Source organism: Odocoileus virginianus, chromosome X, assembly GCF_023699985.2.
Source record: "Odocoileus virginianus isolate 20LAN1187 ecotype Illinois chromosome X, Ovbor_1.2, whole genome shotgun sequence".
Classification (NCBI taxonomy): Eukaryota; Metazoa; Chordata; class Mammalia; order Artiodactyla; family Cervidae; genus Odocoileus; species Odocoileus virginianus.
In genome coordinates this window covers 27325329-27352911 of record NC_069708.1, presented here as the reverse complement: position 1 = coordinate 27352911, position 27583 = coordinate 27325329, and the positions used below count along the sequence as shown (strand labels likewise).

The following is a 27583-nucleotide window of genomic DNA, read 5'->3' as shown; positions in this document are numbered from 1 at the left end:
TTGGTGGGAATGTAAATTGGTGTAGCCACTATGGAAAGTAGTTTGGAGGGTTCTCAAAAAAATTAGAACTGCCATATTACCCAGCAATTCCATTTCTGGGTATTTATCTGAAGAAACAAAAAACACTAACTCAAAAAGATGTATGCCACCTTCATGTTCATAGCAGCATTATTTTGAATAGCCAAAATTTGGGAACAATTTAAGTGTTCATCAATGGATGATTGGATAAAGAAATTGTGAAATACACACAAACAATGGAAGATTACTCAGCCATAAAAAAATGAAAGCTTGCCATTTGTGACAACATGGAAAGACCTTGAGGGCATTATGCTTAGTAAAATAAGTGAGACAGGGGAAGACAAATACTAATGATATTTCTTGTATGTGGAATCTATAAATGCATACATACACCCAAATTCATAGTTACAGAGAACAGATTGGTGGTGGCCAGAGGTGGGATCAGGGTAGATGGGAGAAATGGGTGAATTGCTTTTATTTTGTTTTTTAGTTTAAATAAATGGAATTTTAACTTTTTTCATTTATTTTTATTAGTTGGAGGCTAGTTACTTTACAATATTGTAGTGGTTTTTGCCATACATTGACATGAATCAGCCATGGATCCACTTTTGAATTCAAATATGAGTGTTATGCATGTACATGAAAAGAAAGTGTAATAACTTGTTTTGTTCATTAATACAGCTTAAGGCTGTATACTGAGAATTTTAAGAGGATATAAAAACACATATATCTATTCCTTCACAAGGAAACCAACAAAAGACAGATTTAAAAATATAGCAAAGGCTGAAAAGTTAAAAGACCATTTAGAGGGACTTTCCTGGTGGTCCAGTGGTTAAAACTTCACCTTCCAATGCAGGGGGTGTGGGTTAAATCCCTGGTCAAGAATCTAAGATCCCATATGCCTTGAGGCCAAAAAAACATAAAACAGAAGCATTATTGTAACAAACTCAATAGAGTTTTTTAAAAAGACCATTTAGAAACTCTTACAACTCAATAGCAGTAAAAAACAAATAATCTGATATTAAAATTCGCAGAGGATTTGAATAGATATTTTTCCAGAAAAGACATCCAAATGGCCAACAGGTACATAAGAATATGCTCTACATCACTAATCATCAGGGAAATGCAAATCCAAACCAAAATGAGATATCATCTTACACCTGTCAGGATGATTATTATCAAAAAGACAAGAGATAACAAGTGTTGGTGAGAATGTAGAGAAAAGGGAACCCTTGTGCACTGTTGATGGAAATGTAAATTGGTACAGTCAGTGGAAAACAGTATGGAGGTTCTTAAAAAAATTAAAAATATAACCCCAATATGATCCAGCAGTTGTATGTTTGGCTATATAGCTGAAGGAAATGAAAACACTATCTCAAAGAAATATCTGCATCATCATGTTCTTTGCAGTATTATTACCCACAATAGTCAAGACATGAGAACAATCTAATTATCCATCGTCAGATGAATAGATAAAGAAGATGTGATGCACACATACACAGACAAAATATTATTCAGCCGTAAAAAGGAGGAAATGGTTGCAAATACCTTGGGATTACAGTGTCAGAGGACATCGTAACCTATGTGAAATGCCTCTGCCAATTGAAATGTAATCCTGAGTAAAATACCTTCAATCTACCTACCTGAAAAGTGTGCTTGTTAGCTCGTGGTATGGACATAAGGAAAGGACATATTTGGGGACAGATGATTACCACACAAAAGCTTGTATTTGAATGTTTATACCAGCATTATTCATAATAGCGCCAAATTGAAAATAACCCAAAGTCCATCAGTTGGTGAAAGGAAATATTTATTCAGTCATAAAAAGAATGAAGTACATGCTGCAACATGGATGAACCTTGAAAACATCATGCTGAGAGAAAGAAGCCAGTCACAAAAGATCATATATTCTATGATTCCATTTATATAAAAAGTCCAGAATTGGCAAATCCCTAGAGACAGATAGTAGATTAGTGGTTGGCAGGGGCTGGGGATGAGAGAATGGGAAGTGACTGCTAATGTGTACTGGGTTTCTCTTGGGGGGTTGCAGAAATATGTTCTAAAATGAGATAGAGTAGTTGCACAACTTTGAGTATACTAAATACAACTGAATTTTACACTTTAAATGGGTTAAATTGATGGTATGTAAATATATCTTAATTTAAAAATGCATTAGCACAACAACAACCATAGTGGTGGTTACTCAGGCTGCCTGGCTAACATTTGAGTCCTTCAGTCCCTGGTGGGTTGGGCTCAGAGAGGAAATCTGGTAGGGGACGGGACAGGGGGCAGGGCAGGGGGCAGGCCTAAAGAAGTGACTCAGTGAAGCAATTCAAGGAGGAAGACTGCAAAGGCTCTGTAGCAAGGAAGGAATTCCTAGTGCCCTTCCCTACCACACACAGCCCTCTGGCTTCTCCCTTTTTTTGGTTGGCAGCTAATGAATCTCTTCTCCCAGGCTTGTGCTACTGGGCACACTGCCCCTTCAGTCACAGGAAAAGCAGCTTTTGGGTCTCTGGGCAGCCGTACTGGGTCTTGTGCTGATCAAACAGTTTGGTCAGGGCCTTCATATAGAGGGCGTGGTATTTGTCCACCATCTCCTGGCTTGGTTTTTCGATTTTGGGCAGAGGCAGAGGCTCCCCCACTGCCAAGAGAGATGGGAAAAGAGAAGGGTCAAGTGTTAGAATCTTTTCTTTTTTTAACCTCCTTCTCCTTCCCTGGGCCCAATCCTTTCATATCCCAAGTCAGCTCCCAATTTCTCCCCCTAGGCTGTTCTCTTCTTTGGTGGTGGGGGGTGTGGAGATTGGGAAGGCCTGAGGTTGAGGTTGAGGTTGAGGAAAAGCTGAGCTGGCCTAGGGGCTGAGAGCAGGACTCACCCACAGTGACGATAGGCAGCGGGTATGGCAGGAGCCCAATGGAGCCTTGGCGGAAGCCTCGTCCATAGAAGATGCAAAAGTAGAAACCAACCATCTGGCGGAAGTAGCTCTGGAACTTGTACATATAGCTGTCCTTATGGAACAGCACCTGATCATACACCTCAGTTTCTCCAAAAGTGTAGGTGGGGACCAGATGAGCCCTGTAAGAAAACCCTGATTTATTTCCCAAGCACACCCTGGGGTGGAGAACCCCCCAGGAAGAACTTTTGTTCCTGGCCAGGCTCCCATCTATTATAAAATCCCTGTGGTGTAAAACATTTCTTCTTGCACTGAATACGGCTCCTGTATTTAGTATCTCTTTTTCCTGAAATTTTCAAGGCCAATGAGAATACTCTCTCTGGGCCAGGATCACAAGGACAAGATATGGGGGCAGAAATCCACAGGAACCCACATTGCATAAAGAAAAAGCTTCCAGGAGGTGTCCTGAAGGGGAATATCTATTTCTACTAGTAGGATACACAGAGTAAAAGATGATGGTTTGGCACAGATGTGTATGTATATGTATGGGGTGCCTTTCGCCTGCAGGGACTGTGCATAAGGTGTTCTGTCCTAGGTCTTGAGATTAGAGCAGAGTGAAGTTGTTTCCCTCTCATAGGGCCATGGGAATCCACCCTGACAGAGCCCTATGTAGTAAAGCAGGCTCCTTATGTCTTCCTGTGAGAGTAAGGACAACAGTCTCTCTTACACAAATCTTTGTGAATTACTACCAGCGATCTCTTAGTGTTTTGGCATATGTTACCTTTTTTGGTTCCTCACAGCAGAGACAGTGGAAAAACACACCAAGGGGTTATTTTCTTTTTTCTACAGCTCCAGAAGCCCAGGTTCAGGAGGGGGAGGGTCACATAGGTATTCAGGGAGCGGCAGGAGCTGGACTAAAACCTAGGTCTCTTTCCTCCCAGCTCAGAGCTCTCTCCACCACATTATGCTCCAAACTGACAAACAGGCCACTCAGACAAGGTCCTTAGAAGAAGTACTTCCCCTCTTCTGGGAAGCTGTTATAGGACAGTTGTCCCTGTGTCCAGTGAACTGGCATGCTGACATTATGGAGCCCCCACAGCTCTAGCCTTGGACTCCTACTCTTTGCGTGCATACTAAGTCGCTTCAGTTGTGTCCAACTCTGTGCAACCTATGGACCGTAGCCTGCCAGGCTCCTCTGTCCAAGGGATTTTACAGGTGAGAATACTGGAGTGGGTTGCCATTTCCTTCTCCAGGGCATCTTTCTGACCCAGGGATCGAACCCAGGTCTCATGTCTTCTGCATTAGCTGGCAGGTTCTTTACCACTAGCTCCACCTGGGAAGTCCCTCCTGCTCTTTACTTCCTCTCTTTACCTTTGATGCCGGAGACTCGGGTTTGATCCCTGGGTCAGGAAGATCCCCTGAAGGGAGAGCATGGCAACCCACTCCAGTATTCTTGCCTGGAGAATCCCATGGACAGAGGAGCCTGTCAGGCTATAGTCCACAGGGTCCCAAAGAGTTGGTCCCTGACTGAAGTGGGGCTTCCCTGGTGGCTCAGTGGTAAAGAAACTGGCTGCAATACAGAAGACAATGGTTCGATCTCTGGGTCAGGAAGACCTCCTGGAGAAGGGAATGGCAACTTACTCCAGTATTCTCACCAGTAAAATCCCATGGACAGAGGAGCCTGGCGGGCCCCAGTCCATAGGGTCTCAAAGAGTGAGACACGACTAGAGAAACTTAGCATGCACAGCAGAGTGGCTAACGTTTATCTCTTACTGTGTGCCAGGCACATGGTAGGTATTTTATGTGGATAAACTCATTTAAACCCCACAATAATCCTATGAAACAGGTACAATTGTTAGCCACATGATGAAGAGGAAAGCAGCAAGGCTCAGAATGGCTGAATAACCTGTCCCAGAATTCACAGTAACCCATGGGGCTGGAGTTTGAAATTAGGGCCCCTGACTCCATACCCAACATGCATACTCACCATAATGTACTGCTTCTTGCACTTATCATTAACACATATAGATATCAATGTTGCTAGAGATGATGTGGGCATCATCTGTGTCTTAGGTAAGCCCTAGCCAAGCCCTCTGATGATGAATCTGGATCTCTGGTTGGCTTTCTGGGAACTGGTCCAGCTAGCTCCAAAGTAGTGGATGACCTAAGTCTCTTTGAAATTCTACAGTCATCTCTTCCACTCACTAGTAAGTTTTATGAGGGTAAGACTCGTGTCTGATTCATCTTGGCATCGCCTACCAGGTCATGCTGCTCAGAGGCCACCCACTTCTGCCCAGGGAGGGACACCTACCCGTGCTGGAGTGCCATGCGCACAAAGCCCTTGCGTTTCTGGAGGATGAGCGTGGTGGTGTTGGGCACACTCTGCAGGGCCTCTCCTACTCCTCCAATTACAATGCCCACAAGGTTGCCAGTGCCATGGCTCAGCAGGTAGTCAATAGCTGGCTGACTCACAGAGCACACACCTGAGGAGAGCCAAGGAGCAGAGAGAAGAGCAAAAGGATCAAGAGAGGGGAGAATGGCTGAGGGGGAATACCCTCTGCTTGACTCACTTGCTTGTGTGCCCTCCTTTCCCATGGGACCCAGAAGGAGAATCAATGAACGGAACAAAAGGTATGGAGAAGAGAGGGCTAAGACAAGCAAATGCAGCACATTTCACTTTGAGGCAATATTTCCACTTCATAGGAGGCACTGGGTCAAAACTATAGTAGGAAGGGGGAAAACCAGAAAGACTTTCTAAATCCCCAACTCTAATTCTACCCTTTTCTTTTCCTGGATTGCCACTAATAGTGGGAAAACCAGAAAGACTTTCTAAATCCCCAACTGTAATTCTACCCTCTTCTTTTCCTGGATTGCCACTAATAGCAACAGCTATTATTTATGGAGCACATACTCTTTGGCAGGTGCTATCTTGAGTGTTTTACTTGTATTGTCTCATTTAATCATCACGCCACATCTGAGGTTAGATTATTATCAGCAGCACCACTTTACAAATAAGGAAACTGAGACCAATGGAGGTTCAGTAGCTTGCTAAGACCACACAGTAAGCGGCACAGCCAGGATTCAACCCCAGGCTGTTTGCTCTACAACATATGCTTTTTAACTACTGTGCTATGATGGCAGGAGTCCGGGATGAGAGGGGGCTGAGAAGGAGGGGTGGGGCTTAAAAAGGTGTATTTCCAAGTGGGGAGATGAGCCAGAAACTCTAGTAAGTATGGTCAGAAGCACCTTTGGCCATGAGGTACTCCCTAATAAAGGGGATCTTGAAGAACCAGGACAGCGTGGCCAGATGGGGAGTGATGCCTGGAAAGATCTTCGAGAAGCCTGTGGCCTCAGTGCAGAAGTTACAGAAGGCGCCGAAGGTCAAGAGGCCGTGGGGGTGAACTCCCATGAGATAGTTGTGCTCAGGTGATAGATCTTTAGTCTTCAGGATCTGCAGCCACAGAGAGAAATGTCAAAGGTGACAAAATGAGATCACACAAGAAAGCAAGGGTGAAGATGCCTTAGAGGGTTCAGGGAACTCTCTAAAGCAGAACTTTTCAACAGAGAGGCCAGGAGTGGCTTTGAGGGGGTCAAGATATCTGACTCCTCACCCTCTGGGAGACCAGTAGGATCAGGGGCACCTACAACTGCTGGGCTCCTTGCCTGTGATTGGAAAGCAGTCTCTGCCCTTTAGGCATGGGATCATTTTCTGTGAGTGCTGTTATATGAAAAAGGTTGGCAAAAATCTTGGCAGTATCTCTTATCTACTCCAAAGAGTGCACAGAGGAGCAGCATAGCAGTACATTTCTAGAACCTCTTCCTGGTATTTTCTCCCCCAACTCCCTACCAGGGCTAGTTTACTGAGTTTTGAAAACCAGCTTAGATATCACTTTGTTTATGAAGCCTTTCCTTACACCTCATCTGAATTACTTGTGTACCTTGTACCAAACCATGAATGTGTACTCATCTGTCCTCCCCATTGGATGTGAACTTTTTTCATGGCAGAGGACTGCATCCAACTCACTTCTCTTTACCCCCAAACTATGTGGTATAGAGTAGGTTTTCAATCAGTGTTTGTTAAACTGATCTGAACTGTACTTGTGTTTCTGCCTGCATCATCTGGTAGGTCATGCCTACCAGGACATCCAAAGTATATTAGCAGTGTGGCAAATGCCCAGTAGCAATGTTGGACCCTGAAGTCTGTTTAGCCTGCACTGAGACTTCTCTGAGATGCTCACTTTCCTTATGGACAGCCCTAGTCATTTAGCATCAATGCTTATTATTTGGGGAACTGTGAGGGATGCTGGGGAAGAGACACTTACGGAAATGGGAAAATAGTCCCTGATGTGGGTCCAGGCACACCAGTTCCTTACCCAAGCCGATCGCCTGCCACCTGAGATAGAAATATCAGTAGGGGATGTGTCCGTGTGTGCCAAGCCCAGCCCTCTCTCTCACCCAGCACTTCCAGAGCAGCCTGGAAGGACTATAGCTCTGCTAGGGAAGTGGAAAAGGAAGAGACCCCAGGATGGTCCTGGCTGGCCCAGCTCCTCTCCTGTGGCTCCGAGAACTTGTATGACAGGTCTGTGGCATGGTAAGTGGAACTCCTTGGTTACAGGTTGAGATGGAACATTCTTAAATCCTGTTATTTCTAGGTCCATGAGTCTTACCTTGCTCTGGAGTCTTCCAGTCCAGGAGTAGCCAGGCAAAGTAAAGGGCTGGTAGTGGCCACCAGGATGTAAACAGTAGGTAAATGGCCAATGGCTGCAAGATCCAAACTGATGAGGGAACTGATCAGACCAAATTTGTGCTGCCAGCAGAACTTGACCATGTCCAGCCCTATTAAGAGCCCTCCAAACTCTCCAAGCCCCTGGTCCTGGCCTTCTGCACAATCCAGCTCCTGCCTGTCCATCACCACATCCACCTGTCCTTTCCCTCTTTCATCTACCATACACACCAGCCCTATTTCTTTGCTTACCTCTCATCTCTGTCCACCTGCCTGCTCACCATCCCCCTACTCCTGCTCCCTGCCTGCTACCAGCTTTTCACCCACTGCTTCCATTAATACACTGTCTTTCCCCTCATCTCCTGTTTCCCTCCCTATTCCTCACCCGTGAATGCTTGTTAAACCACTAGCTCACCCTCCCTCGCCCATATAGTATCGATATCTCTCCATACTCCTTGCATACAGCATCTGCAGCCCTCTATTCTTGCCCATTCATCATTCCTTCCTTTATCTCTGTCTCCCCTTCCACCCCAACCATGCTACTACCGCTCCCCTCCCAGGATGGAAAATGCAATGGTTCAAACACAGGTTATACTTCTCTGTCTTTAATGCTAATGTTTCTGCCCCACTCCCCATGCTACCTTAAGATTACAGATGTATCATCTTATTCCATGGGCCTCATTTCTCCTCTCCAGATAGTGAATGTTAGGAAGGGGCTGAAATTAGCTAGATCTGCTCAGAAGTATCATGATTCTGTTCTACCTCCCCCCACTCCTCCTGTCTTTACTGCCTCCAAGGTTCTATCTTTTCCTTCTCAGGGCACTCAGGGAGCTCAAGACTCCTTGACTAGAGATGAGACTTCCCATGAGCATAAAAATTGCCCCAGATCTGGTCCTGGCCTCTGATTATGGCTTCTTGCCTTGCTCTCTTGGATCAGTACTCACATATGCCAAGGTAGCTCAGGGGCCAGTGCAGAAGTACCAGACTCTGGAAATGCTTAGGCTGCTGGAAACAAGGCATTGTGCTCAGGAGCCTGAAGGAAGTGAAGATCCCAGAACGGTGTTCCAACCAAAGGTGCCACTGGCTTCTGGAAGCTCGCTCAGTAGCGAACACATATGATTATGAGGATTTTCACCTGCCCTGTCCATTCTTTGTCCTGCCCCATACCTACCACCCACTGAAGTGGGCAGGCCCTGGAGTATAAGGACAGTCTTAACAGATCTGAGCTCTGGGCCCTGCCCATTTGCCCTTTGACTCTCTTTCCTGGGATTATTAGGACATCAGGATGGAGAAAAGGTGAGAAGTGCTGTTATCCAGTCCTAGTGACCCGGAGGACCAGAGAAGGGAAACACCCCTCACATCACAGGTTACTCTGAAATTGTAGGGGTTGTGACCTCAGACAGATGGCTAGTGGGAAGGGAGCCCTGTGGGTTTGTGGAGTTGGGGAGCACCTAGAGCTAGGTGTCTGTTGAAGCTGTTGCCCTGAGACAGCCTGGTTTGGGGATGTCCCTCTTTTACAATTTTCTACTATAAAGATTTCCACATACAAACAAAACTAGAGAATGCAAGAAATTTTCATCTTTGTATTCATGTTTCATGTTCATCTTCAACAACTGTTAACATTTTGTCATACTTGTTTCATCTATTGCCCCAGTTTTTTTCTTGGAGTATTTTAAAGCAACTCTAAGACATCATGTCATTTCACCCCTAAATTTCACTATGCATCTACAAAAATTTGGATGTTTTCTTCGATATGAAATACCATTATCACCATTAACAAAATTAATACTCCTCTATTAATATCTATTATCCAGTCCATATTCAAATGTCTTTTTATAGATAGTTAATTTGAATCAGGATCTAAACAAGGTCCACTGATTATATTTGGATGTTATGTCTCTCTCTTTAAATTTTCATTGTAAAAAAAAAACCCAGATACAGATACCCAGATGTCTTAGAATAGCTTTTAAAATACTCCAAGAAAAAAATGAGGAGATAGATTAAACAAGTATGACAAAATATTAATAGTTGTTGAAGATGACCATGAAACATGAACACAAAGATGAAAATTTCTTGCATTCTAAAACAAATGTATGACTTAATGAATTATTATAAGACAAATACCTTGCAACCACCATTAGGTCAAGAAATGGATGTTTTTCACCCACCCCAGAAGCCTCTCACATGCCCCATTACAATCACAACCCTCTTCCTCCTCCCAAAGTAACCATTATCTTTGACATTTAGAAAAACCTTTCCCTTGCCTTTCCATGGTTTTATTACCCAAACACGCTTCCCTAATTACCATAGTTTAGTCCTGTCCATTACAAAAATTATTATGTGCCTTAGGTTCTCTCTTTTTAAAACTTTTTATTTGGGAATAATTTTAGATTGATAGGAGAGTTGCAAAGTTCTCTATGCCCTTTACCCATCTTCCTCTTGTGTTACCATCTTATGTATAGTTATCAGAGCTAGGAAACCAATACTGGAACATTATTGTTAACTCCGAACTTTATTCGAATTGCACTAGTTTTTTCTACTAATGTCCATTTCTGTTTCAGGGTGTCATCAGGTCCCATGTTGTATTTAGTCATCATGTCTCTCTAGTCTTTTCCAATCTATGATGATTTCTTGGTCTTTCCTTGTCTTACGACTTTGGCATTTTGTAAGAGTTTAAGTCTGTTTTAGTTTTCAGTTTCCCCGTCCATCCATTTCTTTTCCTGACCATTTTGACCTAGAGAATCTCCCACAGTCTAGACTCTGCTTGCTGTGTGTCTGTATTTCCCCCAGATTGGCAGCTGGATTCAAACACTGGATCAGACTCAGGTTTGAGCCCTTCAGCAAGATCTTCATTTATTTTTAGTACAGAACAATCCTACTTCCTATTTTCCTTTACTCCCTGCCATTGACCTGTCAAAGACTATTTCCCTTGGAGTAAGCCAGTCTTCCAGACCTCAGAATCAGCTCCCAGGAGCAGGAGTGAGGGTGTAAAGCCTGGTGCATAAGTGATCACCACATACAGGCCAAAGTGAGGGGGGCAGCAAAGCCCTCATTCTTCTTTCTGATTTTCATCTCTTGCCTTGTTATAATTTCATGCCCACTGAAACAAATTGAATTATTGGTGTTTTGTTTTCATTTGATTTTCACTCCTAGAGTTGGTATGCTTCTAAAGGGGTAGAGACCATATCTTATTTTTTAGTGCATCTGCCCATAATGTCTGGAAAGTCCTAGGCCCTCAGTATTAAATGAAATGTGAATGAGTATCTTCGTTTGAGGTCTGTGATTTCTTATGGGTAATGAGATCATAGGAATCCTATGGAGGAGTGTGTCCTGGGTTATGAGTTGGGAGGACAAAAGGTTATATAGAAACAGAGGACAAGGGACATGTTGCAAAATAAGAAGAATGAGAGGAAGGGAGGCAAGTGCTGACCTTTGAGTCAGTTTGGCAAAAGACAGAGTTCTGCATTACTTTGCCTTCTTTGCACCTGGAGGTCTGTTCCCACTTCAGCTCTTCCTGCTAATTGAACATCAGCCTTGCCCTGGAGCAAGGTTGAGCATTCAGGTATTGCAGCATCTCCTGCAATCCTTGTTGACATCCCTGTACTTGGGGGTGAGGACTAGTCCCTGGCAACATAGGGGAGATAAGTGTTCTGTCTTTCCAGAACAGAATTTTCTAGGCCAACATCAACTCCCTGTCCATGCCTTTTCATCCTTGTAAATTATCTTCTTCAGGACTCTTCCTGGATTAGCTTTTAATAATTTGTGCATTTTTAGTTTTTCCCTTTTATCCTCCTGCCAAAAGGAGGTAAATTGTTGAGAAGACACTCAAGCTACAGAGAGTATATGTGTACATATATTTTTCCTTTTAGTAGCAGATCATATCCTTTATTTTCCTGTTTTAATGTTTACAATATCATGGACTTCCACATAATAATAGTTGTATTTTTAACATCCATTGATTGAGACATTATATAGATAGATAGATAGATAGATAAAACAAATGACAACACTATGGTTATACATCATGACAGTATACATCAGGACATTTGAAAAAAAATATGTGTAAGCATATTTTATTCATTCTAGACAGTGCTTGGGCCATATAGGAATTTCCAGAACCCTTGTAATAATAAGTTAGTCCCCCCACCCTCACCTACCCACAGTGGTTTGCTGCTTACAGGTTAGAAACAATGGTTTATTTGCTTTTTTCAAAATGGAAATTGATTTATTAGTTTCCCTGATTATAAAAATAATCCATGTAATTTACTAAAAATTTCACACTATACAAAAAAAATAAGGGAAACAAAAGTCACCCATGACCTCACAATCCAGAAATAACCACTGTACACTGTTCTTATCCTGGTATCTCTCTTTCTTGACTTTTTCCTGTATGAATATAGAGATAAATATTGTGTCACTGTGAAGAGTTTAGGCTCTTGAGTCCAACATATCCAGGTCTGTATCTCAGCTCTGCCACTTAAGGGAACTATGACCAATCACTTAACTGCTTAGTGCCTCAGTTTCCTCCTCTGTAAAAGGTGAGTATAATACCTACTGATACTGTCAATTTGTCAGGAGGGTAAGTATTTAATGTAAAGCATTTTCTTCAGTTCCTTGTTTATTTATATGGTCATATTTAAAGCTCAATAAATGTTAGTTATTATGTATAATTTCTTAAAACAGAATCATATTCTCTGTACTATTTTTTTTTTAATTAATTTATTTTTGGTTGTGGTGGGTCTTTGTTGCTGTGTGTGGGCTTTCTCTAGTTGCAGGCAGTGAGGGAAACTTTGTTGCAGTGCTTGGGCTTCTCATTGCCTTGGCTTCTCTTGTTGCAGAGCACAGGCTGTAGGTGCGAGGTCTTCAGTAGTTGCAGCTCCTGGACCCTGGAGCATAGGCTCAGAATTTGTGGCACATAGGCTTAGTTGTTCCACAGCCTGTGGAATCTTCCTTCTGCATTGGCAAGCAGATTCTTATCCACTGCTCCTCCAGAGAAGACCCTCTGTACTGTGTTTAATCTGCTTTTTCACCTACAGTATATTATGGACATTTTTCATGTCAATTTTCTTCTATAATATCATCATTTCATTGTATGGCTATGCCATGATTTGTTTAACCAATACCCTATTATTTAGGAAGCAGTCATTTTTAGATATGCCTCTTTTACTAATCTGGTCAGACTTCTAGGTCTTTTAATGGTAGGTGAAAAGTCACTGGTCAGAAACACTCACTTACCCACAGCCCTTTCAGTGGGCACTGCTCAATTTCCTGTCTCCCAGCAGTTTTTAGGGTTTACTGGTGCAAAAAGTGGGCCACTTCCTCAAGCCTCAGTTAAGCCGGGTAAGGTCCAAGGACCAGGTAGTGTGGTCAGCAGAATCAGCCTCTCTCTCTCCAAAGAGACAACTAGATCTGAAGAAAGGGCTTGACCCTCTTCTCCAAACAGCTCAGGAAACAGGTTTCTTGAAGGTTCCCAATGTACTAGACCTAGCAGGGCTGCTGATTAGTTTCACTTCCGCTCAAACTCAGCAATGTTTAAACACAAGCCAAGTCCAGGGCTGAGGTGAAACATGAAAAAATGGGTCTTGAAGGCTGTGGATCACTGAGATCAGCCTAAACTTAGGAAAAATAAGGGAAAGAAATCTGCCCTGTCAACACGTTGTTTTCTTTACTTACATATTGTTTTCTTTTTGAGGAAAAAAAAATCTAGTCTCTCCTGAACTAAGGAGAGTGATTGCAATTTCCCTAGGCTGGGGACTTTCTTAGTATATAGGTGGTCCTGACCACTATGAATTGTATCACAGAAAATGGAGTAATGGACAAAAGAAATTAGGAACCTGGGAATGTGAGAACTGATTGTTAGTAAATGTACCGATCCTTTCTTTTCTACCCCCACCCTTTTTTTAAACATGACCTCAAAGAATTGTACTAATTAAAATCTTGGTTGATTAGACATTCTCATTGTTTACGGATGTCCCCCTTCCCTAATTATCCATTTACCTATGTATGTACCTATGTATGTATCCACTTACCTATGTACATATGTATGTATCTACCTACCCACTTTTGCAGTAGGAATTGCCCTCTTGAGCACTACACATGAGAAGTACTATCTTGCCGCTGGGTCACAATTTAGCAACTAATTATCTGCTCTTGCCCTTCACTTCCTTCTCAGATGTCCAAAGGTATTTTCGTCTTTTTTAGTTTATTTTATTGAAGTATAGTTGATTTACAGTGTTTTGCCAATTTCTGCTATGCAGCAAAGTGAGTCAGTCATTCATATATATTTTTTCATATTCCTTTCCATTATGGTTTATCACAGGATATTGTTCCTGTGATAGTTAGTTCCTGTGCTACACAGTAGGAGCTTCTTGTTTATCCATTCTATATATTGAAAATAATCTTCTTGATACTACAGCTTTGATAATAGAGCTTCTCTTTTTCATATCTTCAGTCCCTGGCCTGATAAAGTTTCATGATAGCAGCATCAAATCCTTAGGTGAGTTCTCTCACAATAGGAAGTGGACAGTAAATAGCCAAAGCAGGTCATGGGGAAAGATGGACAGGCATCAGTATTCCCCAAAGCTAATCCTGGTCCTACGGAGAGCTGAATATCTGAAACAAGTTGAAGTGTTAAGATCTGGAAAGTCAGCAAGGTGTGGAGGTCAAAGCAAGAATAAACCCAAAGACAAGTCCATTCGATAAGTTGACACGGCCAGTAGAAACCACCCAGGTCGAGGGCTAGGTCAGAGGTGAGTGGAGGTCAGAAATTCAAATGATCTCCGTCTTTCTTTTCTTGTGATAAGAACAATCAGAATGCAGCCTTGTGCTTTCCCTACCTGCTTTGGCATTCAGTGCCACCAGTCAGCCTCAGTTTATTCCCTAAGTGACCCTGCCTGCCTCTGGCTATCTGCCTAGTCCTTTCTAAGCCTATTCGCATGCTAAACAATTGGATGCATTCATGCTGTGTGGTGTGTGCAGAAATAGGCAAGCTGGGGGTGGTAGGAATCAAGGGTTTGTTTAGTGCAATGTGAGCACTGGGGGAGTGAAAACCAGAGTTTGCAAAGAACCTGTCATATCACCAAATATGGCTGGGCAGATGCTAATTGGGAAGCTGCTTCAGTTTTCCCGGTGCCACTAGACTCTATGGGGCTAAAAACTGATCAGTCTGAAGAAGAACAGTTTATTGGCTACAGACTCTCTGATGCCTAAGTACCTTCAAGGGATTTTAACTCACAAGTCAAGGCACAGGTTACAGCCAATTATCTCATACTTTATATCCCTGATACAGTTGTTTACCTCACGGGCCCCTTGATGTTGCTGGAAGATTTTCCTTTCCCATCCTTTTCACCTTTGATGCCAGAGAGTCATATAGACTCATTGATTTCTTCCTCTTATCTTCTATGAGAAACTAGCTGGCTTGGCTAGACTTTTTCAAGGCCCCACCTTTATCTCAAAAGGTGTAGTGCACTTGCTGAAATTTCTGTAACTGCTGGGAGGAGGGTGAAGAGGGCTTCCCTCCACACACATACATATGGTATTTCTCTCTGACTTGACTGTTTCCACTCAACCACTAAGACTTTGAGTTTCATCTTTGTTGACATGTGTAGCTCTGCTTTTTTGTATTCCATTCTATGAATATGGATGGATGTACTGTGGTTTATTTATCTATGGTCTTATTTGATGGACATTTGGTTTCTTTCCAGCTTATTTTTGCTATCATGAACCTTGTTTCTAGGACATTCTTATCCATATGTTGTAGTGCTCATGTGTAAAAGTTTCTCTAGGGCATATGCGTAGGAGTGAAACTGCTGAGTCATAGGTTCTGGGCAGATTCTGTTTTACTAGGACATGCTAGATTGTTTCCCAAAGTGATTACATCATATGCTTTCAGCAGGGTGTGGGTTCACGTTGCTCCATATCCTAACACTTGGCTTTAACTTTAAAGTTTTTGCCAATTTAGTGTCAAATGCTACCTTTTGCAGTTTGAATTTGTGTTTCCCTATTTACTAAAGAGGTTGAGCATTGGTTCTTTTATTTATGGGTTATATTTCTTCTGGAAACTCCTTGCTTACATCTTTTACTCATTTTCCTAATAGTTATCTTTTACTTACTGATATGTAGGATCTCTTGACAAATTAGTATTGACAAATACTAATCCTTTGTCAGTTGGGTACTGTGAATGTCCATATAGTCTCTGGAACCAGATTAGGTTCAACTCCCAGCTCCTCCCTTCAATAACTGTGTAATCTCCGGCAATTAATCTCTCTGTGCCTCAGTTTCCTTAACCTCTTTGATCTACATTTTTCTCATCTGTGGAGTACTTAACTCATAGACTTGTCATAGTGAAAGTGAAAGTGAAGTTGCTCAGTCGTGTCCGACTCTTTGCGACCCCATAGACTGTAGCCTACCAGGCTCCTCCCTCCATGGGATTCTCCAGGCAAGAGTACTGGAGTGGGTTGCCATTTCCTTCTCCAAGACTTGTCATAGACACACATATATATGTGTGTGTGCCAATTAAAGGAGTTAATATATATATAAATTACTTAGGATGGTACCTGGGCCCTTTTGCTCAACATATTATGCATTTCAATAGAATGCTCCTTAAAGGCAGGAATTTTGTTTTGACTTGTCTACTAATTTATCCTAAGGACCATTATTGTCCTGTTAATAAGTGCTCAATAATATTTGTTGAATGGATGATCTTTATCCTTGTTTGCAGACTGTCTTTTCTCTTTTTTTAGAGATTTTTAAAAGTTCTTAATTTTAATGTGAATGTATCAATCCTTTCTTTTAAGGTTTGCATGTTTGTGTGTTGTTTTAATAAAAATTTCCCCAAGATTGTGAAGAATTTTTTCTATACTTTATTCCAAAATTTGAAAACTTTGTTGTTTTTAACAATTTTTTATAACTTTGGGAAAAAGACAGAGATGCAAAAATAGTAAGTTTAGTTAGTTACAGAAAACATTAAAATCACCACAAAACTTGATTTGAGTGCTTTTCATTCTATAAATGGGATTGAGCTAAGCTTCTTAGCTCCTTTTCGAACTCATTCCTCCATGTTCTTTGCCTCAGGGCTGACCATTCCATCCTAGGCCTTCCCTCCTCACCTCTTTTTTTTTTTTTAAGAAATTAATTTTTACTGGAGTATTCCTGCCTGCAAAATTCCATGGACAGAGGAGCCTGGCTCCTCTACAGTCTGTGGGGTCGCAAAGAGTCAGACATGAATAAGTATGCACACACATACACACATGCTTATAGCTGCTTTACAATGTTGTGTTAGTTTCTGTTATACAGCAAAGTGAATCAGCCACATGTATACATATATCCCCCCTCTTTTTTGGATCTCCTTCACATTTAGGTCACCATAGAGCACTGACCTTCCTCACCTCTTTTGCCTCATGTTTTCTCTAAAAATTTTTAAGGTCAGTTACTAGTATAAGGGCTTAAATAAATCTATTTTACTTATCTCATTCATTCATTCAACAAATATTTATTATGTGCCAACTATTGTATGCAGTGTTCTAAGTACTGGGATTTCAGCAGTAAACTAAACAAGGTCCTTGTCCTCATTCTAGGGAGGGATGACAACAACAGAGAAATATATAATGCCAAATGGTGATATACTCTGTGAAGTAAAATAAAGAATAAGGGGGATGGGAGAGGGATGCCATTTTAGGTAGATTGGTCAGGGAATGTATATAGATATCAAGGGGAAGAACCATTCTACACAGAGGGATCAGCAAGTACAAAGTCCCTGAGGTAGGAGCATATTTGTTCAAGGAATTTATTTCAGTTCAGTTCAGTTCAGTTCAGTCACTGGAAAAAACATAGCTTTGACTATGCCACATTTGTTGACAAAGTAATGCCTCTGCTCTTTAATATGCTGTCTAGGTGTATCATAGCTTTTCTTTCAAGGAGCAAGCATCTTTCAATTTCATGGCTGCAGCCACCATCTGCAGTGCTTTTGGAGCCCAAGAAAATGAAGTCTGTCACTGTTTCCATTGTTTCCCCATCTATTTGCCATGAAGTGATGGGACTGAATGCCATGATCTTAGTTTTTTGAATGTTGAGTTTTAAGCCAGTTTTTTTTTTTTTTTTTTAGTTCTACCACCTTATTGCTACCAACCCATCTCCCTCCACCCTCATGCACACATCCTCAGTCATGTAACCCCATGGACTGCAGCCCGCCAGGCTCCTCTGTCCATGGACTTTTCCAGGCAAGAATAAGTCAGCTTTTTCACTCTCTTCTTTCACTTTTATCAAGAGGCTCTTCAGTTCCTCTTAACTTTCTGCCATAAGTGTGGTGTCATCTTCATATCTGAGGCTATGTTTATTTCTCACAGAAATCTTGATTCCAGCTTGTGTTTCATCCAGCCTGGCATTTTGCATGATGTACTCTGCATATAAGTTAAATAAGCAGGGTGACAATATACAGCCTTGATGTACTCCTTTCCCAATTTGGAACCAGTCCCTTGTTCCATATCCGTTCTAACTGTTGTTTCTTGACCTGCATGTAGATTTCTCAGGAGGCAGGTAAGGTGGTCTGGCATTCACATCTCTTGAAGAATTTCCCACAGTTTGTTGGGATCTACACAGTCAAAGGCTTTGGTGTAATCAATAAAGCAGAAGTAGATGTTTTTCTGGAACTCTCTTGCTTTTTCTATGATCCAACGAATGCTGGCAATTTGATCTCTGCTTCTTCTGACTTTTCTAAATCCAGTTTGAACATCTGGAATTTCATGGTTCACATACTGTTGAAGCCTGGCTTGGAGAATTTTGAGAATTACTTTACTAGCATGTATCTTCCCTGGTGGCTCAGAGGTTAAAGCGTCTGCCTGTAATGCAGGAGACCTGGGTTCCATCCCTGGGTCGGGAAGATCCCCTGGAGAAGGAAATGGCAACCCACTCCAGTATTCTTGCCTGGAGAATCCCATGGATGGAGGAGCCTGGTGGGTTATAGTTCACGGGGTCACAAAGAGTTGGACACAACTGAGCGACTTCACTTACTTATTAGCATGTGGGATGAGTGCAGTTGTGCAGTAGTTTAAACAGTCTTTGGCATTGCCCTTCTTTGGGATTGCAGTGAAAACTGGCTTTTTCCAGTCCTGTGGCCACTGCTGAGTTTTCCAAATTTGCTGGCATATTGAGTGTGGCACTTTCACAGCATCATCTTTTATTTATTTATTATTTATTTATTTTTTTCCATCTTTTTTTTCCATTTATTTTTATTAGTTGGAGGCTAATTACTTTACAATATTGTAGTGGTTTTTGCCATGCATTGACATGAATCAGCCATGGATTTACATGTGTTCCCCATCCTGAACCCCCCTCCCACCTCCCTCCCTATCCCATCCCTCTGGGTCGTCCCAGTGCACCAGCCCCAAGCACTTGTCTCATGCTTCCAACCTGGACTGGTGATCTGTTTCACACTGGATAATATACATGTTTCGATGCTGTTCTCTTAGATCATCCCACACTCGCCTTGTCCCATAGAGTCCAAAAGTCTGTTCTATACATCTGTGTCTCTTTTTCTGTCTTGCATATAGGATTATCATTACCATCTTTCTAAATTCCATATATATGCATTAGTATACTGTATTGGTGTTTATCTTTCTGGCTTACTTCACTCTATATAATGGGCTCCAGTTTTATCCATCTCATTAGAACTGATTCAAATGAATTCTTTTTAATGGCTGAGTAATATTCCATTGTGTATATGTACCACAGTTTTCTCATCCATTCGTCTGCTGATGGGCCTCTAGGTTGCTTCCATGTCCTGGCTATTATAAACAGTGCTGTGATGAACATTGGGGTGCATGTGTCTCTTTCAGATCTGGTTTCCTTGGTGTGTATGCCCAGGAGTGGGACTGCTGGGGCATATGGCAGTTCTATTTCCAGTTTTTTAAGGAATCTCCACACTGTTCTCCATAGCGGCTGTACTAGTTTGCATTCCCACCAACAGTGTAAGAGGGTTCCCTTTTCTCCACACCCTCTCTAGCATTTATTGCTTGTAGACTTTTGGATAGCAGCCATCCTGACTGGCGTGTAATGGTACCTCATTGAGGTTTTGATTTGCATTTCTCTGAGAATGAGTGATGTTGAGCATCTTTTCATGTGTTTGTTAGCCATCTGTATGTTTTCTCTGGAGAAATATCTGTTTAGATCTTTGGTCCATTTTTTGATTGGGTCATTTATTTTTCTGGAATTGAGCTGCAGGAGTTGCTTGTATATTTTTGAGATTAATCTTTCGTCTGTTTCTTCATTTGCTATTATTTTCTCCCATTCTGAAGGCTGTCTTTTCACCTTGCTTAAAGTTTCATTTGTTGTGCAAAAGCTTTTAAGTTTAATTAGGTCCCATTTGTTTATTTTTGCTTTTATTTCCAATATTCTGGGAGGTGGGTCATAGACGATCTTGCTGTGATTTATGTCAGAGAGTGTTTTGCCTATGTTCTCCTCTAGGAGTTTTATAGTTTCTGGTCTTACATTTAGATCTTTAAAAAATATGGAACGCTTCACGAATTTGCGTGTCATCCTTGCGCAGGGGCCATGCTAATCTTCTCTGTATCATTCCAATCTTAGTATATGTGCTGCCGAAGTGAGCACACAGCATCATCTTTTAGAATTCAAAATAGCTCAACTGGAATTTTATCACCTCCACTAGCTTTGTTCGTAGTGATGCTTCCTAAGGCCCTCTTGACTTCGCATTCCAGGATGTCTGGCTCTAGGTGAGTGATCATACCATCGTGGTTATCAGGGTCATGAAGATCTTTTTTGTAGAGTTCTTCTGTGTATTCTTGCCACCACTTCTTAATATCTCCTACTTCTGTTAGGTCCATACTGTTTCTGGCCTTTATTGTGCCCATCTTTGCATGAAATGTTATGCAAAGATACCTTGGTACCTCAATTTTCTTGAAGAGATCTCTAGTCTTTCCCATTCTATTGTTTTCCTCTATTTCTTTGCATTGATCACTGAGGAAAGCTTTCTTATCTCTCCTTGCTATTCTTTGGAACTCTGCATTCAAATGGGTATATCTTTCCTTTTCTCCTCCGCCTTTAGCTTCTCTTCTTTTCATAGCTAATTTTTAAGGCCTCCACAGGCAACCATTTTGCCTTTCTTTTTCTTGGAGATGGTTGATGTTGCCTCCTTGTATATAGATATCAAGGGGAAGAGTCATTCCAGACAGAGGGAACAGCAAGTACAATGGCCCTGCGATAGGAGCATGTTTGTTTGAAGAATTTATTTAAGGAACAGCAAACAGGTCCTGTGGCTAGAGTGGAGTTAGCAACAAGTAGAGGAAATATTGGAGAATTTTGGCAACAGCAACCCACTCCAGTGCTCTTGCCTGGAAAATCCCGTGGACAGAGGAGCCTGGTAGGCTGCAGTCCATGGGGTCGCTGAGAGTCGGACACAACTGAGTGACTTCACTTTCACTTTTGAGCATTGGAGAAGTAAATGGCAACCCACTCCAGTGTTCTTGCCTGGAGAATCCCAGGGACTTGGGAGCCTGGTGGGCTGCCGTCTATGGGGTCGCACAGAGTCGGACACGACTGAAGCGACTTTGCAGCAGCAGCAGCAGCAGAGGAAATATTAATAGTAGGAAGTAGAGACAGAGAGATGGTGGTAGGGTTAACCATGGTAAATCACTGAGAAAGTTAGTTATCTTGGATCATCAATGACTATGTGTTGGGTAGAAGCAAGACCTAAGGCTGGGTTCCTATTCTGGTCTCCTGGTCTCTGATTATTTTTCCTTTCTATACTCAATCTTCTGAGAATTCCTTCTGTACTATCACTTTCAGGGATCCTCTATTGCTCATGAGAGAAAAGCCAAATTGCACAGCCTCTGAAACCTTACTGATGCTGCTCCTCTACCCAGAACACTCTCTCACCCCTTTGCTTAAAGTCATATGACCAATACAATCAAGACAAAAAGCTAGTTGTGTTGACTCCCAGTCATAATAATCAGAGCATGTTAGAATAAGAATGATTTGTTAATTAGGATGTAGGTTGAGTGAATGTGACAGAGATCCAAAATAAAATGTAGTTTAAAGAAGATAAAGATCTGTTTACCTCTGTTTCAGACACCATGAGGTGGCTATTGTGCTGGACTACTCCGTGAAGTTATCAGGGTCCCAGGCACTTCCATCCCTAGGATGTTGCCTTTATTTGCATGATACAAGTTGGCAGCATCTTAATGATCTCCCTGCTTTTGTATCTGAACTTTTAAATTCTATTTTTTCAAGGCAGCTAGAGGAAGGCTTCTAAACTATTAGTATGTCAGAGTGTATTGTTACCTTGCTCAAAACTAATAATGAGGAAGATCTTGAGACAGATATGAAGTGAGTTCCAGGATATAGTTCAAGTGAAAAAAGCAAGATACAGCAATGTAACCTTTAGTCAAGAAGGGGAGGAGGGATATGAATATATACATGTACATAAAAGTATATCATATAAATGCTTCTAATTGGAAAAAGACCTCTAGAAGAAAAAAAAGCAATAAATTACCCATTCCTGTTGAGAAAGGGAAGGAAGACATTAGAGGGGGTAGAGTTGGAAGTGAGGCTTATCAATATACTGCATTATGTGAGCTAATAAGTATGGACGGAATGATAGAAATAGAAAAACATCATTGTACAACTTATGATGAAATAATTGTGTCATGTAAGGATTATCATTTACTGCTAATACCATGAGATGAAGGTTGATGTGGAATATTATACTGAAAAGATCAGGCTATCACCAACTATATTTTAATCTCAGTAGCATAAAAAAAGGGATAACTCCAATATGAAGCACATACCCATGAAGTTCTCTGACCTTCAAAACTTAGCCAGAATCTAAACAAGCCTCTGGCTGACTTCCAGGTTACAGGAAATAGGAAGGATAAAGGAACAACTTCAAAGATCCCATGAGAAAGCTAACAGACAACTTCAGGTAATGGAACTTTTTGTAAGACAATGGTCTAACGTTTTCAATAAGTCAATGATTTGAAAAAAAGTGAAAGAGGGGGGAGAGAGAATTTCTGTGGATAAAAAAATTGAACTGGCATCATAAGCCAAGTGTAAAAAAAAAACTATTTTGAAAGGAAGGAGGAAAATTTGACTACAGACTGAGTATTAGATGATACCAAGGAATCATAGTTAGTTTTTTAGGTGCAATAATAGCTTTATTGTTATATAAGAAAATAGTGGGCTTCCCTGGTGGTGCAGTGGATAAGAATCTGTCTGCCAATGCAGGGGACACAGGTTCAGTGTCTGATCTAGGAAGATTCTACTTGCCGTGGAGCAACTAAGTCCATGCTCCACAACTACTGAACCTGAGCTCTAGAGCTTAAAAGCCACAACTACTGAGCCCGTGTACTGCAACTACTGAAGCCTGAATCCTAGAGCTCCGTGCTCCGCAACAAAAAGAAGCCACTGCAATGAGACTTGCGCACCGCAACGAAGAGTAGCTCCTGTTCACCGCAACTAGAGAAAGCCTGCGCAAAGCAACAAAGATCCAGTGCAGCCAAAAATAAACAACAAAACAACAAAAGAAAATTTTCTTTTTTTTACAATAGAGAGAAGACAGCCTCTTCAGTAAGTGGTACTTGGAAAACTGAACAGCTACATGTAAAAGAATGAAATTAGAACACTAACACAACACACAAAAATGAACTAAAAATTGATTAAACACCTAAATGTAAGGCTGGATACTATAAAACTCTTAGAGGAAAACATAGGCAGAACACTCTTTGACATAAATTGCAGCACAGTCTCTTTTGACCCACCTCCTAGAATATTGAAAATAGAAACAAAAATAAATAAATGGAATCTAATTAAAATTAAAATCTTTTGCACAGCAAAGGAAACCATAAACAAGACAAAAAGACAGCCCTCAGAATGGGAGAAAATACTTGCAAATGATTCGACTGACAAGGGCTTAATTTCCAAAATATAAAAATAGCTCATAAAACTCAATATAAAAAAATACAATCTGTATACCTATGGCTGATTCATGTTGAGGTTTGACAGAAAACAACAAAATTCTGTAAAATAATTATCCTTCAATTAAAAAAATAAATAAAAGTTAAAAATTAGTTATCATCAAAATCATACAAACAATAAATGCTGAAAAGAGTGTGGAGAAAAGGGAACCCTCCTACACTGTTGATGGGAATGTAAATTGGTACAACCATTATGGAGCACAGTATGGAGGGTCATTGAAAAACCAAAAATAGAACTACCATATAACCCAGCAATCCCACTCCTGGGCTTGTACCCTAAGAAAAACATAATTCAAAAAAGATACTTGCACCCCAAAGTTCATTGCATCACTATTTACAATAACCAGGACATAGAAGCAACTGAAATGTCCATCAACAGAGGAATGGATAAAGAAGATGTGGTACATATATACAATGGAGTATATTCAGCCATAAAAAGGAACAAAATTGTGCCATTGGAGAGACGTCGATGGACGTAGAGACACAGAGACACTCACTTACACAGTGAAGTAAGTCAGAAAGAGAAAGCAAAATATCATCTAATAAAAAAAATATCATATAATATCACTTATATGTGGAATCTAGAAAAATGGTACAGATGAACTTTTTTGCAAAGCAGAACTAGAGAGACAGATGTAGAGAACAATGTATGGAAACCAAGGTGGGGGAGAGGGGATGAATTGGGAGATTGATATTGACATATGTACACTACTATGTATGAAATAGATAACTAATGAGAAATACTGTATAGCATGGGGAACTCTATTCAATGCACTGGGGTGACCTAAATGGGAAGGGAATCCAGAAAAGAGGGTCTATATATATACACAGAGTTGATTCATTCTGGTGTACAGTACAAACTAACACAACGTTGTAAAGCAACTATACTCCAAGAAAAATTACTAACAAAATAAAAAAGGCAAGTTGACATAGATGAAGCAAATAGCATTATCTTAATAGTTATGGAGTCCAAGTGATATGTTTATGGAAGTTCATGATTATTAATACTATTCTCTCTAGTTTTGTGTATGTTTAAAAATTTTTATACTAAAAATATCAAGGCTTCTAACAATTCCTCATCTCACTTAGAAAATCCAAAGCTATCACACTGTCTTACAAGGGCCTGCCTGATTAGCCTCTGTCTACTTCTGTCACCTCATCTTTCACTCTCCTCTTGTTCATTCTACTTCAACCAGTTACCGGACAATCTGTAAAAAAATTTTTAATTGAAGTATAGTTGATTTACGATGTTGTGTTAGTTTCAGATGTACAGTAAAATGACTCAGTTGTGCCTCCATCTGTATATTTTCAGATTCGTGTCCCTTTCAGGTTATTACAAAATACTGAATATAGTTCCCTGTGCTATATAGTAGGTCCTTGTTGGTTATCTATTTTATAGTAGTGTATAACTGTTATTCCCAAACTCCTAATTTGTCCCTCCCCTCTCCCTTCCCTACCCTGCTTTTCCCTTTGGTAACCATGAATTTTTTTTCTATGTCTAAACCAGACAATCTTGCTGTTCCCTGAACATGCCAGTCTCTTTGTCCTTGCTGGTTCCTATGCTAGGACTGCTCTTCCCTGTTCTAAGATGACTGCTGCCTCACTTCATTCAAATCTCTATTCCAAGAACACCTTTCCAGGGAAGGCTTCTCTCACCACCTTAGCTGAAATAGGACTGCCCATCACACACTGCTCCCTTATTTACTTTATTTTTCTTCATGGCACTTATCACTATCTGAAGATGCTTGTTTGCTCATCTGCCTCTTCCAGCTAGAATGTAAAGTCTGTGAGAGCAAAGTCTATGTTTTACTGAGTGCTCCAATCCCAGCATCTAGAACAGTGCTTGTCCTGTAGTAGGAAGGCCATAGTTCAGTTCAGTTCCTCAGTTGTGTCTGACTCTTTGTGACCCCATGGACCGCAGCACGCCAGGCTTCCCTGTCCATCACTAACTCCAGAAGCATACTCAAACTCATGTCCATTGAGTTGATGATGCCATCCAACCATCTCATCCTCTGTTGTCCCCTTCTCCTCCCACCTTCGATCTTTCCCAGCATCAGGGTCTTTTCAAATGAGTCAGTACTTCACATCAGGTGGCCAAAATATTGGAGTTTCAGCTTCAGCATCAGTCCTTCCAGTGAATATTCAGGACTGATTTCCTTGAGGATGGACTGGTTGGATCTCCTTGTAGTCCAAAGGACTCTCCAGAATCTTCTCCAATACCACAGTTCAAAAGCATTAATTCTTTGGTGCTCAGCTTTCTTTATAGTCCAACTCTCACATCTATACATCACTACTGGAAAAATCAGAGCTAGACGGACCTTTGTTGACAAAGTAATGTCTCTGCTTTTTAATATGCTGTCTAGGTTGGTCATAACTTTTCTTCCAAGGAACAAACATCTTTTAATTTCATGACTGCAGTCACCATCTGCAGTGATTTTGGACCCCCCCAAAATAAAGTCTGTCACTGTTTCCACTGTTTCCTTATCTATTTGCCATGAAGTGATGGGACCAGATGCCATGATCTTAGTTTTCTGAATGTTGAGTTTTAAGCCGGCTTTTTCACTCTCCTCTTTCACTTTCATCAAGAGGTTCTTCTTCGCTTTCTGCCATAAGTTTGGTGTCATCTTCATATCTGAGGCTATTGATATTTCTCCTGGCAATCTTGATTCCAGCTTGTGCTACAAACAGCCAAGCATTTCTCATGATGTACTCTGCATATAAGTTAAGTAAGCAGGGTGACAATATACTGCCTCGATGTACTCCTTTCCTGATTTGGAACCAGTCTGTTGTTCCATGTCCAGTTCTAACTGTTGCTTCTTGACCTGCATACAGACTTCTCAGGAGGCAGGTCAACTGGTCTGGTATTTCCATATCTTTAAGAATTTTCCACAGTTTGTTGTAATCCACACATTCAAAGGCTTTGGTGTAGTCAATAAAGCAGAAGTAGATATTTTTATGGAATTCTCTGGCTTTTTCAATGATCCAGTGGATGTTGGCAATTTGATCTCTGGTTCCTCTGCTTTTTCTAATATTCAGCTTGAACATCTAGAAGTTCACTGTTCATGTACTGTTGAAGCCTGGCTTGGATAATTTTGAGAATTACTTTGCTAGCGTGTGAGATGAGTGCAATTGTGCGGTAGTTTGAACATTGTTTGGCATTGCCTTTCTTTGGCATTGGAGTGAAAACTGACCTTTTCCGGTCCTGTGGCCACTGCTGAGTTTTCCAAATTTGCTGGCATATTGAGTGTAGCACTTTCACAGCATCATCTTTTAAGATTTGGAATAGCTCAACTGGAATTCTATCACCTCCACTAGCTTTGTTCATAGTGATGCTTCCTAAGGCCCACTTGACTTCGCATTCCAGGATGTCTGGCTCTAGATGAGTGATCACACCATCGTGGTCATCTGGGTCATGAAGATCTTTTTTTGTATAGTTCTTCTGTGTATTCTTGCCACCTCTTTTTACTATCTCCTACTTCTGTTAGGTCCATACTGTTTCTGGCCTTTATTGTGCCCATCTTTGCATGAAATGTTATGCAAAGATACCTTGGTACCTCAGTTTTCTTGAAGAGATCTCTAGTCTTTCCCATTCTATTGTTTTCCTCTACTTCTTTGCATTGATCACTGAGGAAGGCTTTCTTGTCTCTCCTTGATATTCTTTGGAACTCTGCATTCAAATGGGTATATCTTTCTTTTTCTCCTTTGCCTTTCCCTTCTTTTCACAGCTCTTTGTAAGGCCTCCTCAGACAAACATTTTGCCTTTTTGCATTTCTTTTTCTTGGGGATGGTCTTGATCACTGCCTCCTGTACAATGTCACGAACCTCCATCCATAGTTCTTCAGGCACTCTATCAGATCTAATCCCTTGAATCTATTTGTCACTTCCACTGTATAATCATAAGGGATTTGATTTAGGTCATATCTGAATGGTCTAATGGTTTTCCCTACTTTCTTCAATTTAAGTCTGAA

The 27583-nt window shown here is 41.1% G+C and overlaps 2 protein-coding genes and 1 non-coding gene across 3 annotated transcripts in view; 1 reads left to right on the top strand and 2 right to left on the bottom strand.

The window, feature by feature from the left end:
- The window catches only part of P2RY4 (pyrimidinergic receptor P2Y4), an 81094-nt gene that overhangs the window by 42315 nt on the left and 11196 nt on the right, over positions 1-27583 (top strand). The window lies entirely within an intron of this gene.
- On the bottom strand, positions 1812-8760 carry AWAT1 (acyl-CoA wax alcohol acyltransferase 1). Its single transcript, XM_020882924.2, has 7 exons — positions 8577-8760; positions 7577-7684; positions 7232-7302; positions 6156-6360; positions 5221-5392; positions 2892-3091; positions 1812-2659 (listed from the first exon to the last, which is right to left on the bottom strand). The coding sequence occupies exons 1-7, from the start codon at positions 8650-8652 to the stop codon at positions 2505-2507; spliced, it is 987 nt and encodes a 328-aa protein (XP_020738583.1). The 5' UTR covers positions 8653-8760; the 3' UTR covers positions 1812-2504.
- On the bottom strand, positions 20129-20235 carry LOC139033212 (U6 spliceosomal RNA). The gene has a single exon (XR_011485835.1). It is a non-coding gene; the product is annotated as a U6 spliceosomal RNA (small nuclear RNA).

Bases quoted from the DNA above. Each gene is read 5' to 3' on its own strand.
- AWAT1 (XM_020882924.2), bottom strand. From the start codon at position 8,652: ATGCCTTGTTTCCAGCAGCCTAAGCATTTCCAGAGTCTGGTACTTCTG. The intron at 7,685-8,576 runs GTGAGTACTGAT...TTCCCTCATCAG, and splicing joins CCTGAGCTACCTTGGCATAT to TTTGGATCTTGCAGCCATTG. The intron at 3,092-5,220 runs GTAGGTGTCCCT...GTTTTCTTACAG, and splicing joins CGCATGGCACTCCAGCACGG to GGCTCATCTGGTCCCCACCT.